The sequence below is a fragment of the Salvelinus fontinalis genome, chromosome 21 (assembly GCF_029448725.1).
Source record: "Salvelinus fontinalis isolate EN_2023a chromosome 21, ASM2944872v1, whole genome shotgun sequence".
Lineage (NCBI taxonomy): Eukaryota > Metazoa > Chordata > Actinopteri > Salmoniformes > Salmonidae > Salvelinus > Salvelinus fontinalis.
The window spans coordinates 17,496,899-17,512,894 of record NC_074685.1 but is presented as its reverse complement, the minus strand read 5'-3'; the positions used below and the strand labels follow the sequence as shown (position 1 = coordinate 17,512,894).

Sequence of the window (15,996 nt, the reverse complement as noted above, 5' to 3'; positions counted from 1 at the left end):
GGTTCAATTCTCGGGCCGACTTTTTTCTCTGTATACATCAATGATGTTGCTCTTGCTGCGGGCGATTCCCTGATCCACCTCTATGCAGACGACACCATTCTGTATACTTCCGGCCCTTCCTTGGACACTGTGCTATCTAACCTCCAAACGAGCTTCAATGCCATGCAACACTCCTTCCGTGGCCTCCAACTGCTCTTAAACGCTAGTAAAACCAAATGCATGCTTTTCAACCGTTCGCTGCCTGCACCCGCATGCCCGACTAGCATCACCACCCTGGACGGTTCCGACCTAGAATATGTGGACATCTATAAGTACCTAGGTGTCTGGCTAGACTGCAAACTCTCCTTCCAGACTCATATCAAACATCTCCAATCCAAAATCAAATCTAGAGTCGGCTTTCTATTCCGGAACAAAGCCTCCTTCACTCACGCCGCCAAACTTACCCTAGTAAAACTGACTATCCTACCGATCCTCGACTTCGGCGATGTCATCTACAAAATAGCTTCCAATACTCTACTCAGCAAACTGGATGCAGTTTATCACAGTGCCATCCGTTTTGTTACTAAAGCACCTTATACGACCCACCACTGCGACCTGTATGCCCTAGTCGGCTGGCCCTCGCTACATGTTCGTCGTCGGACCCACTGGCTCCAGGTCATCTACAAGGCTATGCTAGGTAAAGTGCCGCCTTATCTCAGTTCACTGGTCACGATGGCTACACCCACCCGTAGCACGCGCTCCAGCAGGTTTATCTCACTGATCATCCCTAAAGCCAAAACCTCATTTGGACGCCTTTCCTTCCAGTTCTCTGCTGCCTGCGACTGGAACGAATTGCAAAAATCTCTGAAGTTGGAGACTTTTATCTCCCTCAACAACTTTAAAAATCTGCTATCCGAGCAGCTAACCAATTGCTGCAGCTGTACATAGTCCATCTGTAAACTACCCACCCAATTTACCTACCTCACCCCCCATACTGCTTTTATTTATTTACTTTTCTGCTCTTTTGCACACCAGTATCTCTTCTTGCACATGATCATCTGATGATTTATCACTCCAGTGTTAATCTGCTAAAGTGTAATTACTCGATTTATTGCCTACCTCATGCCTTTTGCACACATTGTATATAGATTCTCTTTTTTTTCTACCATGTTATTGACTTGTTTATTGTTTACTCCATGTGTAACTCTGTGTTGTCTGTTCACACTGCTATGCTTTATCTTGGCCAGGTCGCAGTTGCAAATGAGAACTTGTTCTCAACTAGCCTACCTGGTTAAATAAAGGTGAAATAAAATAAAAAAAATAAAAAGACAGCCATTATAATGAGTGGTGACCTCAAAAAAAAATCCCGGATGGATTCTCCTTCCTTTCGCCTGCTATATCAGTTATGTTATACTCAGACATTATTTTAACAGTTTGAAACTTTAGAGTGTTTTCTATCCAATACTACCAATTATATGTATATCCTAGCTTCTGTGCCTGAGTAACAAGCAGTTTACATTGGGCACCTCTGTTCAGGAGTAAAAATGTGCTTACTTAGGCTTGTTATAACAAAGGGGTTGAATACTTATTGACTCAAGAGATTTCAGCCTTTCATTTATGAATTTGTACAAATTTCAAAAAACAAATACACTGACATTATGGGGTATTGTGTGTAAGCCAGTGACACAAAATCTATTTAATACATTTTAAATTCAGGCTGTAACAACAAAACGTGGAAAAAGTGAAAGGATGGGAATACTCCTTCCTTTTTCCACTTTGTTACGTTACTCAAATTGATTAAATACAACATTTCTCAATCTACACACAATATCCCATAATGAAAGCCAAAACATTATTATTATTTTTTTTTACATGTGCACATTTATAAAAAAGTAAACGGAAATACCATATTTACATAAGTATTCAGACCCTTTGCTATGAGACTCGAAATTGAGCTCAGGTGTATCCTGTTTCTATTGATCATCCTTGAGATATTTCTACAACTTGATTAGAGTCCACCTGTGGAAAATCCAATTGATTGGACATGATTTGGAAAGGGCCCACACTTGTCTATATAAGGTCCCACAGTTGACAGTGCATGTCAGAACAAAAACCAAGCCACAAGGTTGAAGGAATTGTCCATAGAGCTTCGAGATAAGATTGTGTTGAGGCACAGATCTGGGGAAGGGTACCAAAACATTTCTGCAGCATTGAAAGTCCCCAAGAACACAGTGACCTCCTCCATTCTTAAATGGAAGAAGTTTTGAACCCAGCCAAACTGAGCAATTAGGGGAGAAGGGCCGTGGTCAGGGAGGTGACCAAGAGCCCGATGGTCACTGCCAAAGCTCCTCTGTGGAGATGGGAGAACCTTCCAGAAGGACAACCATCTCTGCAGCAATCCACCAATCAAACCTTTATGGTAGTGGCCAGACGGAAGCCACTCCTCAGTAAAAGGCTCCCGAGTGGCATCTCAGTGCTAGAGGCGTCACTACAGACCCTGGTTCGATTCCATGCTGTATCACAACGGCCGTGATCGGGAGTCGCATAGGGCGGCACACAATTGGCCCAGCGTCATCAGGTTTAAGGGTTTGGCCGGGGTAGGCTGTCATTGTAAATAAGAATTTGTTCTTAATTGACTTGCCTAGTTAAATAAAAGGTTACAAAAAAAACAATAGGCATATGTCAGCCCGGTTGGAGTTTGCCAAAAGGCACCTAAAGGACTCAGACCATGAGAAACAAATTCTCTGGTCTGATGAAACCAAGATTGAACTCTTTGGCCTGAATACCAAGCGTCAGGTCTGGAGGAAACCTGTGACCATCCCTATAGTGAAGCATGGGTGCGGCAGCATCATACTGTGGGGATGTTTTTCAGTGACAGGGAGACTAGTCAGGATCGAGGGAAAAATTAACGGAGCAAAGTACAGAGAGATCCTTGATGAAAACCTGCTCCAGAGCGCTCCGAACCTCAGACTTGGGCGAAGGTTCACCTTCCAACAGGACAACGAGCCTAAGCACAGTCAAGACAATGTAGGAGGGGCTTCGGGACAAGTCTCTGAATATCCCTGAATAGCCCAGCCAGAGGCCGGACTTGAACCCGGCCGAACATCTCTGGAGAGACGTGAAAATAGCTGTGCAGCGACACTCCCCATCTAACCTGACAGAGCTTGAGGGGATCTGCAGAGAAGAATGGGAGAAACTCCCCAAATACAGGTGTGCCAAGCTTGTAGCGTCACACCCAAGAAGACTCAAGGCTGTAATCGCTCCCAAAGTACTGAGTAAAGTGTCTGAATACTTATGTAAAATGTAATGTTTTTTTATTTGGAATATATTAGCAAAATTTTCTAAAAACCTGTTTTTGGTTTGTCATTATTGGGTATGGTGTGTAGATTGATGAGGGGGGAAAAAACTATTTAATCAATTTTAGAATAAGTCTGTTATGTAACAAAATATGGAAAAAGTCAAGGGGTCTGAATACTTTCCGAATGCATTGTATATGACCCTTACCCTAGCTCTTCCCCAGCCTTGATGGTCTCGCAGGCGAAGAAGGCGATATGGGGGAAGCGCAGGTCCTGGTGTGCCGTGAACACCCGGCAGGAGAATAGGTTCGGCTCGCACATGTGGTTGATGAACCGGCTGATGTTGCCATAGAAACGGGCATCTATGCAGTATATGTCACCCACCTGCGACCAAAGAACACACATAAATGGATGATAATGAATAAAGCAGGATCTGCATAATCTGCAGTGGTAGAGATATCAAACAGAATAACAAAGTAAGACAATTATCAGAAGAATTGAGTGTTTTAGAAACCCCACAAGGATAGGCCTCAAGAGACAGGAATAAAAATTAATTTTTGATCACTGGGTAACAGATTGAAACCTTCAATTACAGTAGCCCAAGTTGAGATAACTAGTTACATTTAGGATTTGTCCTAAGGCGCCTGCAAAGCTTTGGGATTTAGGTTTCATAAGGTGATGAGAATAGTAGCACTGATCCCTACCTTGCTATCCAGGTTGAACAGGTAGGAATCGTTTTCCCTGACATCTGCCTCTGCATCAGAGATGATCTCCCCAACGTACCTGTGGACAAGAAGTGGGGTCCGGACCCAGCAACACCACAAATATCAATGCAGCACAACACACAGATGACATCGCATGGGAAATCATTAAGAACTTGCAGCAAAATAAAGCTGAACTATGCATTGTGAAAGGGGTACGTCTGGGACTCACTCGCACACAAAGGTCCCCTGAGGAATTTCCTGCAGTGTCCGGACCCCCCAGCCCATCTGACTGGTCCGGAACAGTTGGAGCCGGACCCTGAGAAAAACTAACTTTTTCAGCATTGATGTTCTTACAGTACACTCATCTCCCAAACATTATCCTCACATGGATTTGGGAAGTAAAATCCATGAAAACTTTCCCATGAAGGACTGCTGATTGACTGTCATTGAAATACATTTTTCTGATTTAGATGTTCTTATCAATAGGGTTGACAAGTGTTGGCTTGGTTTCATAAATATGGTAGCATGTATAGACAGGAAATTTGGCCGTCAGTGTGGCCATGTGAGGCGGTCTTGGTACGGTACCTCAGTCCGTTCTGCACCACACGGTTCTTACAGGTTCTCCAGCAGGAGCAGGCGTGGTTACACTCGAAGATAAGGGGCGGTTCCTCACGATAGAACTCGGGGAGCAGACGACCATTCTGAGAACGGTCACGGAACAGACATGACGATCATGCAAGATCATCACTTTGTCAACAATAGTGAAGTACTCGGGCTTACCTTGTCATACCAACAGCGTAGGCTGAGCTGGCCACACATGCAGCTGCTTGAGGAGCAGTTGTCTTTACACACACAGTACTGTGGACAGCAGGGATGAAAAGAGATGGTCATTTAATCTTTCATGACATGCTGTCCCAGGGGTGGGCAATAAAAATTGTCTTGAGGGCCACATTGGGATTTCAAAATTCAGCAGTCGCCCGCAAATATTTCTTCAGACAGATTTGTTTGTCAAAAGCAATTTGCGGGCCAGAAAAAAAAGACTGTCATTTAAAAGTATAGGTTCCTTACAATTTGGACATACTTAATCTAGTTTTAGACAGTCTTTTTTTTTGTTGGTCATTTACTTTGTTTACCCAAACCTCCCACGGGACATATTGAATGGGTATGTTGCCCACCCCTGTGCTAGCCTGTAAGCATGATCAACTATGATGTTCTATCCAGCAACATTACCCACCTGTAAGTGTGTGATGTTCTTGTCTATGTTCATGGGGGAGGTGACACAGTTGTCTGGCACGTATTTATAGTTGTCCGGACAGGGCTCACTATCCACCGAGTTGACACAGGGGACTGGAACTCTCTCATACCCCCGGGCTATGTCTCTGTAGTGTGGAGGGAGATGGAGGCTCAGGTCTCAGTGGACTCAGTGTTAGACTATCAATGCATTATTATCAAAACAAAGAGGTAGCCACAAGTGAAAGAGAGATAAAAAGGAGCAGGGTACCATGCATTACCGACGATAGAAAAATTATGTCTAAGAGCGTAATGCAGGAGATTATTGAGAGAGAACAAGGGATTCTACCTGTTGAGGACCTTCTCCCCCTGGGTGCTGCTCCTGGCCTCCCTAATCTTCCTGTTTGTTTGAAGGGTGAGCCACACCCTGGAGCTGCGGCTGCAGCAGTCCGGCGGGGTCTCCCCCTCACGGTTCTTCAAGTTGACATCCACCCCACGAGACAGCAAGAGTCTGAGGGACCACAGACTTCAACACATCACTTAAGTGTACTAGATGGAATAGTCCTGAAGTGGCTACAGCCTTTGTTATAATAATGGAGGCTACAGCCACAGCAGTGCTGTAGATGGAGATTCTATTACTTATTGCTGACTCACCAGAGCCATTTCCCCTCAACCTTTACTCACGTGACACATTCAAGCCTGTTCTCCCGCGCGGCGATGTGCAGAGGGGAGTCTCCATGGATGTTGACAGCATGGAGATCACACTTGGCCTCTAGGAGGAGCTCAGCAATCTCCACACTGCCAGAGAATGCAGCCCAGTGGAGACAGATGTTCTCCTCCTTCAAAACGACAACAAACAGCAGCAAATTCACAACAGTCAGACAAAACAAAGCCATAGACATAACAGTCAGACATAAGTTAGACAACAGTCAGACACAAAGCCATTGAAACAATTTGGCTCGGGGGAGATCATGAGGACCTTCAGTTGCACATGGTTACTGACCTTGTCCCTGATGTTGATGTCAGCCCCTTTATTGAGAAGCAGCTTCACCTGGTTTAGGTGCTTATACTCCGTTGCCCAGATCATGGCCGTCCAACCGCCATCGTCCTAGAGTTGCAACATCATAGCTTTAAGAATGGGCCCCTACAGTACAGGACTGTTTTAAATGTCCTGGATATAACGGTGAGCAAGTTCACTAACCTTCTCCAAGAGATTGTATTATAAGGGTGAGGATGCATTTCTATTCAAGAGCTCAGAGACCTAACTTAAGTGGCAAGGTTACCACCACAAGGACAAAGAATGCCATGACCTGCCATAATCTCTCAATACCTGCAGCAAGGTCCATCACTTCAAATACCACACCGGGGTTCTAAACTGTGCAGTCCCACAGGCATATGGCGTCAGATGGCCTTTGATGGTGGCATACAAAGGACAAAAGATATCTCCTTTTGAAATGCTCAAGCATCCCTGCCACACATCATTGATATGAGATACATTTTTAGAGGCAAAGAGAAACAACCGTTTTAGAGAGATGGCCAGAATAGAGGTCAAAGGCAACTTACTCGGCAGTGTATAGCTTTACACAAACAAATAGGTTATCACACAGCAGGGGAGATGCAATCCTAGCTAATGCATGCTGGGAAAGAACTGATAATTCCGTAGCGGCTGCAATGTAAGAGAAAACCATTAGGGACCCATGTCGAGTGGATGGGGGCAGCACACCCACCGGGAGGAGAATCAGACCTCTACAGAAAGGCCACTAGTGAGAGGATGACACACAGGCCAGAGGAAAATAGAACTGGATCAACATGAAAGCATTCTTGGTTCTGGTTGACTTCAGTAGTACAACCAACATGTGCCATCCTAAGCCATAGCCTTCTTGAGGGACTAAACTTGATTGTGCAGAATTACAGTTATGCTGAAATAACTTGGATTTCACTGGTTTATGACTGAAAAGGACAGAACTCACCTGACAGTTGATGTCTATGAGTCCTGTGGAGAGGAGATGCTCCACGATGTTGTAATGGCCAATCTTAGCAGCTAGGTGGAGACACGTGAACCCCTCCACATCCTGGAGAACAAAGGGCAGTAAACACACATTGGTCCTGTCATAAGATTTGCACTGTAATACAATGCAACAACTAACCAACAGCGCTTGCATGCTATCAAAATACCCTTACCTAGGCCTAAAGCAAGAGTGGCGCTTCAATACAGCAGCATTAAATCCACTACGCCCATGGAGCTATACATCAATAAAACATCTTTGGAGGATGATGTGGAAGTGATATAGTGGTGGAAAGGGGGGGGTTGGTTGACCCACCTTGTGGCTGGCGATGGCTCCTGCACTCAGTAGGTAGCGGACTGTCTCCAGGTGGTTGTTCTCACAGGCCTCCATCAGGGGTGTGCGCTGGTCCTCATCACAGATGTCCAGGTTAGCACCAGACTGGTAGGTAGGGAGGGACATCAAAACTGGATCAATCTACTCATCAATACTATGGACATGTCTTTATACAGTGTCAAAATATGAAAATATTGCCTGATCAAAATTAACATGAGTCCATTAAAAGATGTCAATCCATGTTCAACATGATAAGCTGGTGAGTCACAAGACAGATACCAGTGAACACATTCTGAAAAGCTCTATTCTGCATGTCCAAGTAATGCATTGTCTACCCCATCACTCATCCACTGCCAGGGGAAACCATAGCCAACCATCACCTGAACCAGCAGGTGACAGATCTCCTGGTGGCCTGCTTCAGCTGCTACATGGAGGGGGGTGCGTCTGCTCTGGCTCTCCATCTTAAAGTTAGGGTCCATCCCATCCACTAGTGGACAGAGATGCAGAAAGATACTTTTTTTTAAACATAAAATCCCAACCACAGAACTAGTTATAAAGAGTGAATGGCCGGATAATGACTTTTGTTAATTGATTAATAAAAACATGCTGGCCCATTGAGGTTTTACTGAAGGCATCTCCCTCACCCAGCATGAGAAGGACCTTCTGTAGCTCGCCCTGTTTGGCAGAGATGAACAGCTGCTTGGGGTGAAACCGCAGCTTCTTGGGTCTGATGCACAACACAAACAGGACACATGGAGAAAGTCAGTCAAAAGGAATACACACACCCTCACAATAACAGGAAAATCTTGATAGAAAACTATAATTGAACGTGCATAAACATGAGCAAAGCACACAAGAACGTCAAAGGAATGTACTGTACAATGCACTTTTCACAATACTAACAACAATCTGAAACAATTTAGCCTAACGAGTGCATAGTAGAGCAGCATTCTTCTCTCAACCCTGAGTCTTGGTAGTGTCTTACTTCTCTGTGTCCAATGCCAGCAGGATGCTCTCCAAGGTCTCTTTAGGGGTGGTGCCCAATCCTATGCCCATCCCAATCCCCACCGCAGGAGGCACTACTCCGGTTCTGGAGCCCCCAGGGAAGGAGGTGTCCAGTGTGTGCCCAGGGGGGATGGAGAGAGAGCTGTCTGCTCGGCCACTTATATCACCTCCCACAGAGAAACAGGATAGACTGAAACGCACACAGAATGCCTGACTACTACAACAGAAGAGTGATACGGTTCAAAGTACCAGTGACCTCTTCCCAGACTGAAAGGGAGATATAATAGGAAACCAACCCCCCCTTTCCACCACTATATCACTTCCACATCATCCTCCAAAGATGTTTTATTGATGTATAGCTCCATGGGCGTAGTGGATTTAATGCTGCTGTATTGAAGTGCCACTCTTGTTTTTGGCCTAGGTAAGGGTATTTTGATAGCATGCAAGCCTTCTTGGGCCACAACAACCCAGAACAGCTTCAATGGACCTTGGCATATATTCTACAAGTGTCTGGAACTCTATTAGAGGGATGCGACACCATTCTTCCACAAGAAATTCCATAATTTGGTGTTTTGTTAAAGGTGGTGGAAACCGCTGTCTCAGGTATTGCTCCAGAACCTCCCTTAATTGTTCATTTGTGTTGAGATCTGGTGACAGACGGCCATGGCATACGGGTTACATCTTTTTCATGCTCATCAAACCATTCACGATCACTCATGCCATGTGGATGGGGGCATTGTCATCCTATGGGGGCATAGCCATGGTAGCCAAAATAATGGCATGCCCAGCATTTTTATACATGACTAAGCATGATGGCATGTTAATTGCTTAATTAACTCAGGAACCACACTTGTGTGAAAGCACCTGCTTTCAATACACTGTATCCCTCATTCACTCAAGTGGTTCTTTTATTTTGACAGTTACCTGTATGTATTGACAAAAATGCTATTGGCCGAAATGGATGCGCGCCCCCCCCCAACCCATTACTCCCAACAGTGCTGTGAACCTACCCCCCAGTGGTGGTGTCTGCCCTGCCCTCTGTAGCCCCGGGGGTGGCAGGGCCGTGTGCAGCATGTGTGGCGGGCATGGTGGAGGTGGTGTCGGCCTTGGCAATGGTGACCTCCTTGGCCTTGCTGGCCTCCTCTCCACAGTGTGGACAGAAGGTTTGGCCCTTCAGCACCGAGGCACAGGCCCGGTGGAAACGGTGGGAGATGTTGACATCCAGTTGGCACTCCATGAAGGTCCCCTACAACCCAAACACAGCTATGTCAGTTTGACAACAGCTGGAAAAAATGAAGCCCATCAATAGTTCAGTGGTTTACATAGGGCCAGGGTTTTTTCCAAAGCACAGGACCAGGAAAAAATATTGGTGCCCTAACAAGAACCCTCACTATAACTAGGACCCAGAGCTTTTACTGGCTTACTACAAGACACTTTCTACTAACTCAGAATTAGATGGCATTTTCCCATTCCCACCCCAGGGAAGTTCCAGTACTTACAGCCCTGCAGAAGAAGCCACAGCCGGGGCAGCACTGGTGCTTGACCATGCCGGCCCGGTGGTCCTCACACAGCACCAGCAGCTGCACCGAGTTTGAAGGACGCATCATCTCATGCTTTAGAACCGCACTCTGACATCTGCTTAGCTGTGGGGAGAAGGAAAGAGATTTGAGTGAGAAACAAAGGCTGCATCCCAATTTTCCAGCGTAGAAAATAATGGAGAATCAGAAGGCAGCCAAAGATATAGGGAGAGAATGTGATACGTGAACATACGGAATGGAATAAGTATAAAAATAGGATGAGACCAAGCGTCAGGCTCACCTGTCGGTCAATGCTCTCTGTGGCCATGCATTTCCTGTCGGCCAGTGTGAGGATCTCCCGGCTCTTGGGTGTCTCCATGCGACAGCTGCAGAGGGGTAGCTCATGCACCATGTCTTCCTCCACACCCCCAGAAACTCCTGCACAGAGGACCATCAACTCAGCTCATCCAACAGATGCCAATGTGACCCTTCCTAAACACAGGTTTACTGCTCTTTCCAAGAGTTTATAGAGATGAATTTGTAGACACAAATATACTGTAAAGAGCTAACGTCAGCAAAAAAAGAAACGTCCCTTTTTCAGGACCCTGTCTTTCAAAGATAATTCGTAAAAATCCAAATAACTTCACAGATCTTCATTGTAAAGGGTTTAAACACTGTTTCCCATGCTTGTTCAATGAACCATAAACAATTAATGAACATGCACTTGTGGAACGGTCGTTAAGACACTAACAGCTTACAGACGGTAGGCAATTAAGGTCACAGTTATGAAAACTTAGGACACTAAAGAGGCCTTTCTACTGACTCTTTCTACTGACTCTGCTCATCTACATGAACATGCCTTAGGCATGTTGCAAGGAGAAATGAGTACTGCAGATGTGGCCAGGGCAATAAATTGCAATGTCCGTACTGTGAGACGCCTAAGACAACGCTACAGGGAGACAGGACGAACGGCTGATCGTCCTTGCAGTGGCAGACCACGTGTAACAACACCTGCACATCCGAACAGCACAGGTAGGTGATGGCAACAACAACTTCCCAAGTTACACCAGGAAGGCACAATCCCTCCATCAGTGCTCAGACTGTCCGCAATAGGCTGAGAGAGCCTGGACTGAGGGCTTGTAGGCCTGTTGTAAGGCTGGTCCTCACCAGACATCTCCGGCAACAACGTCACCTATGGGCACAAACCCACCATCGCTGGACCAGACAGGACTGGCAAAAAGTGCTCTTCACTGACGAGTCAAGGTTTTGTCTCACCAGGGCTGATGGTCGGATTGGCGTTTATCGTCGAAGGAATGAGCGTTACACAGATGCCTGTACTCTGGAGCGGGATTGATTTGGAGGTGGAGGGTCCGTCACGGTCTGGGGCGGTGTGTCACAGCATCATTGGACTGAGCTTGTTGTCTTTGCAGGCAATCTCAAGGCTGTGCGTGACAGGGAAGACATCCTCCTCCCTCATGTGGTACCCTTCCTGCAGGCTCCTCCTGACATGACCCAGCACGAGCCATACTGCTCGTTCTGTGCGTGACTTCCTTCAAGACAGAAATGTCCGTGTTCTGCCACGGCCAGCGAAGAGCCCGGATCTCATTCCCATTGAGCACGTCTGGGACCTGTTGGATCGGATGGTGAGGACTAGGCCATTCCCCACAGAAATGTCCAGGAACTTGCAGGTGCCTTGGTGGAAGAGTGGGGTAACATCTCACAGCAAGAACTGGCAAATCTGGTGCAGTCCATGAGGAGGAGATGCACTGCAGTACTTAATGCATCTGGTGGCCACACCAGATAGTGACTGTTACTTTTGATTTTGACCCCCCCCTTTGTTCAGGTACACATTATTCAATTTCTGTTAGTCACATGTGTGGAACTTGTTCAGTTTATGGTCTCAGCTGTTGAATCTTTTAATGTTCATACAAATATTTACACATGTTAAGATTGCTGAAAATAAACGCAGTTGACAGTGAGAGGACGTTTCTTTTTTTGCTGAGTTTACAATAGTGGTACAGTTCTAGACTACTATCTCGTCACATATTTTGTATTTCTATGACAGACATCACCAGCAGGGGGGGCTCAGTGCTGCTCTGATGAGTCATCTGGCCCAGTGAGGGAGGACAGAGGCCTTGCCCCTTAACATAAATAGAAACTATCTTACCAACAGGCAGTTCAGTTCAGTTCTCAACTACACCACTTCTCTTACTCCCCCATCACCAACTCCTATAAGGCCTCACTCACCTGTGTGCTGTGGGGAGAGCAGCATTTCCTTGGCTTTAAGGTTGAGTGAGTGGAGGGGAACCTCTGTGTTGTCCTTACTGAGGCCTGCCTGGCCCTGGGGCCCTGTGCCTGAAAGGGGAGGGAGAGTTAGCTAGCACAGGGAGCAGAAAGTCAGGGGTAAAATATATCTCCATGTCTTTATTATAGTAATCTTAAGGCAGAAAGATGGGTTTCTGTACAAGGGAGTCCCTCAGTCTTGGGCTTCCTTTTCCTTTTCCTGGATGGCCGGAGCCAGAAGTAGTCTCCCTTTGATTTATTTTTCAACCTCTTCTTCACGCTGGATTCCGAGCTCTGTGTGAAAGCAGATCAATTGAGATATGTAAAGTTCTATTCTCTCCCATGACCATCAATATACTCCTCACTCTGATGGTGAAACAGATGATGGTGGAAAAAGACAGAAAATGACTGTGCATTGATAATGTTTGGGTTCAGAAAAACACTCCTTCATGCCATTGGATGATGGTATAATCAGCAGACTCAAAGAAGATTAAATTGTGTGATCTTACCAAGTCTGACTCATTCCCCTCTTCTTCCCCTTCCTCCTCAGCTGATTCCTCAGAGTCCGGCTCCTCTCCCGGCTCCTCTCCCAGCTCCCCCTGAACAGACAAGTATCACAACAAACAATGTCAAAGAGGTTTGGCCATTTGGAAAGGGGGGTTGGGGATTTAATGGTCTACATCATTTGTGATTCTATACCTGTGATACCTATGAATGTAATTGGAGCATCATTTTATCAAAGTTATCAGCTGAGGTCCAGGTAAATGAAACTAAGGTAATGAAGTCAATAGGTTCCAACCTGAAGGGCAGGGCCTGATGTTTGACTCTTCTCCAGGGCTGTGGGGACACCCTCCTCTCCACCCTGCTCCACCTCTTCCTCCCACTCCTCTCCATCCTCCCACCCTTCCTCCTCTGACTCGTTCTCCACCCTTTCCCCATTCACGTGTGATACCTCTTTAGACTACGAGGAGGAGCAGAGTAATATTACAACATGACACTTATAGCTAAATCTCCTAATTACAATATATTTATTCTAAAACAGTTAAGATAGTCTACGGAAGTGAGACCTGTGCACTTTGAGTTGATTGAAGTTGACTAAACATCTGCAGCACCGTCCCCTGCCTCAGCACTTTCGTTTTCTTCCTGGGGACCAGACTGTATGTTCCCATCTTCCGTTTCTTCTTCCTCGATGCTGGAAGAGAGCGTTCAATTGAGCTCAAGGAGCCATGAACCTCTTACAGAAGCTCTCATTCATACTCCTCTGGCTTTTGCAGCCTTGAAACAAGTAAATAGCCTTCAGTAAGCAAAGTCCTGCCATTATATAACTGCATTTCCATTGTTGTGTGTGGACTGTGATGATTATTTGGCTTATACCCCTGTCCCTCCCCTTTCCAGGGCCCAGTGCGGTCTGTCTGACCTGTCTGGGACTTGGCCGTTGCTGCAGCCGGCACGTCGCTTTGGCTCAGAAGTAATTGGTTCTGGGAGGGGGACGTCTGCTGGGACTTCTCCTCCTCCGGTCCATTCTGACTCTCCTCGTCTGCACCCTTTGGTTCTGTTAATATCCTGTTTAGAAGCTATGGGGGATAAAAAAAACAGCAGTGAATCAAGTGGTGGCTATGGTTGATATTTTTGTTGCGCTTCACTCACCAGTTGCAGAACCAATAAAACATGCAATCACTGTACAATGTGGACTATGTCTCATTCAAAGATGAAAACAATTAATGGACTACCTCTTTACTAGGCAAAAGTTAGTTACCTTTAGTGTCTGGTTGGATGCTGGCATGGACATGGTTTTGCGTGCTCGGTGTATGGCGATGGACTGTGGGGAGGGGGCGGGGGAGACGCTAGCGGACGTGCCGTTTTTAGTCTCTGCGTCTGAAGTCCCCTGTCCCGACGGGGACACGGCACGCTGGATGTCAGTCCTTATTGCGCCCAGACTGTGGCCACACCCGGCTGCCAAAGACGGGAAAGTTTTGGCGGTGTGTCCAATCATGGTGGTGCCTGAGGGCAACCAGCTAGTCCTGTGTGGGGGAGCCGTCGAGCCCGTCGAAGACCCCCCCTCCTGCTGCTGCTTGCTGAGGATGTATCCGTTACTACCGGTGGTGGAGCCGTGAGGCAGGTCCGTCTCCCTCATCCCATTCTCTGTAGCCGCCTGTGACCCATTGGCCTGGGAGACCAGGGGGGTGGGGTTCTTGTGTCTGTTCCCCAACTCTGCACTCTCATAGGTCCCATTTAGCTCTGCCTCTGCTCTGGGACTGGACCGCAGTCTGGCAGCTACGTCCTCGTCTCTCGATGCATCTATAATAGTAGATATCAGTCACTCACAGTATGGCCTTATGTTAGTTCAAGAGAGGACATACAGGTAACTGCCAAAATAATGAAAACACTTAAGTGAATGAGGGATACAATGTGTATTGAAAGCAGGTGCTTAGGTGTGGTTCCTGACTTCATTCAGTAATTCAAATCACATCATGCTTAGGGTCATGTATAACATTGCTGGACATTCCATTATTTTGGCTACCATGGGTATGCCCCCATAGGTTGACAATGCCCCCACCCACAGGGCATGAGTGATCACTGATTGGTTAAATGAGGATGAAAACCATATGCCATGGCCGTCTCAGTCACCAGATCAACCCAACACATGGGAGATTCCAGAGCAGCGCCTGAGTGTTTTCCACCACCATCAACAAAAAAACGAAGTATGGAATTTCTCGAGGAAGAACGGTGTTGCATCCCTCCAATAGAGTTCCAGACACTTGTAGAATCTATGCCCAGGTGCATTGAAGCTGTTGTGACTTGTGGTGGCCCTATTAAGACACTTTATGTAGGTGCTTCCTTTATGTTGGCAGAGTACTCCTTGCCATGTTTAGCTGTGATGACTTTAAAGATGAACTCACCTCCGTCCTCCACTCGGTCCCCAGGAGACTCCATCCCATCCTCCATGGACTCCCCTTTAACCACTCTGCCTTTGGCCAGACCTGTGGGCTGACAGCACACATATACACTTAACTCCATACACAGCGTCAAGAACACAACTATGGTCAGAGAACGTCCTATATAGCAGCATGCTGGAAAATAAGCAGCCCTGCTATACACTAACAGAGCCCAACTCTGTTTCCATATACAAAAGTTACAGACTAAGATAATGCAGTCATTAACCTGACCGAAGTAGCCAGCCGTTTACAATTTCACCAGATTTTTTAACTTAGCCTACACATTTCAAAGAACACGGTAGGTCGAAGTATTATTGGAAGCGTATGATCCCCATGGCTGAAATAGCATACAGCAGTAGGAACTGAATCAAACAGTGTCTCCACCTCCAGAGAGCTGCATTCTGAAAAGCTTTACCTACAATGTCTCAAACCTTCAGAAGAGGAATCTCATGCTCAAACAACTGTTATCAGAGACCTAAGACACCCAAAGACAATGTGATTGGGAAGGATAGGACCACATCAACTATGATGGTAAAGACCTATTCAGGGAAAATAAACAATCCATCGTCTGTTCTTGTTTGCCTTGCCTCATTCTGTCTCGTTTCACTGATGTACCTAGTCTCTCTTTCAATACAAGGTAATGCAATCTTCCAGCAGCACCAGAAAACAGCAATGGAAGGAAATTCACCATCTTCCCCTCCCCAGTG

The 15,996-nt window shown here is 46.3% G+C and overlaps 1 protein-coding gene across 8 annotated transcripts in view; it reads right to left on the bottom strand.

The window, feature by feature from the left end:
• The window catches only part of LOC129818345 (histone-lysine N-methyltransferase EHMT1-like), a 32,849-nt gene that overhangs the window by 6,156 nt on the left and 10,697 nt on the right, over positions 1 to 15,996 (bottom strand). For 6 of the 8 annotated variants that reach the window (XM_055874143.1, XM_055874144.1, XM_055874142.1 and 3 more), the window contains exons 2-26: positions 15,254 to 15,341; positions 14,110 to 14,651; positions 13,771 to 13,927; positions 13,421 to 13,545; positions 13,153 to 13,314; positions 12,863 to 12,952; positions 12,536 to 12,647; positions 12,318 to 12,425; positions 10,372 to 10,508; positions 10,053 to 10,196; positions 9,564 to 9,799; positions 8,534 to 8,743; positions 8,193 to 8,275; positions 7,929 to 8,035; positions 7,531 to 7,653; positions 7,180 to 7,281; positions 6,213 to 6,317; positions 5,894 to 6,048; positions 5,559 to 5,720; positions 5,214 to 5,358; positions 4,760 to 4,837; positions 4,565 to 4,680; positions 4,209 to 4,295; positions 3,980 to 4,058; positions 3,484 to 3,659 (exon numbers count right to left, since the gene is read on the bottom strand). In XM_055874143.1, coding sequence (XP_055730118.1) covers positions 3,484 to 3,659; positions 3,980 to 4,058; positions 4,209 to 4,295; positions 4,565 to 4,680; positions 4,760 to 4,837; positions 5,214 to 5,358; positions 5,559 to 5,720; positions 5,894 to 6,048; positions 6,213 to 6,317; positions 7,180 to 7,281; positions 7,531 to 7,653; positions 7,929 to 8,035; positions 8,193 to 8,275; positions 8,534 to 8,743; positions 9,564 to 9,799; positions 10,053 to 10,196; positions 10,372 to 10,508; positions 12,318 to 12,425; positions 12,536 to 12,647; positions 12,863 to 12,952; positions 13,153 to 13,314; positions 13,421 to 13,545; positions 13,771 to 13,927; positions 14,110 to 14,651; positions 15,254 to 15,341 — 3,629 coding nt within the window. The remainder of the gene's footprint in view (positions 1 to 3,483; positions 3,660 to 3,979; positions 4,059 to 4,208; positions 4,296 to 4,564; positions 4,681 to 4,759; positions 4,838 to 5,213; positions 5,359 to 5,558; positions 5,721 to 5,893; positions 6,049 to 6,212; positions 6,318 to 7,179; positions 7,282 to 7,530; positions 7,654 to 7,928; positions 8,036 to 8,192; positions 8,276 to 8,533; positions 8,744 to 9,563; positions 9,800 to 10,052; positions 10,197 to 10,371; positions 10,509 to 12,317; positions 12,426 to 12,535; positions 12,648 to 12,862; positions 12,953 to 13,152; positions 13,315 to 13,420; positions 13,546 to 13,770; positions 13,928 to 14,109; positions 14,652 to 15,253; positions 15,342 to 15,996) is intronic. The other 2 variants (XM_055874140.1, XM_055874139.1) reach the window with 1 other exon arrangement.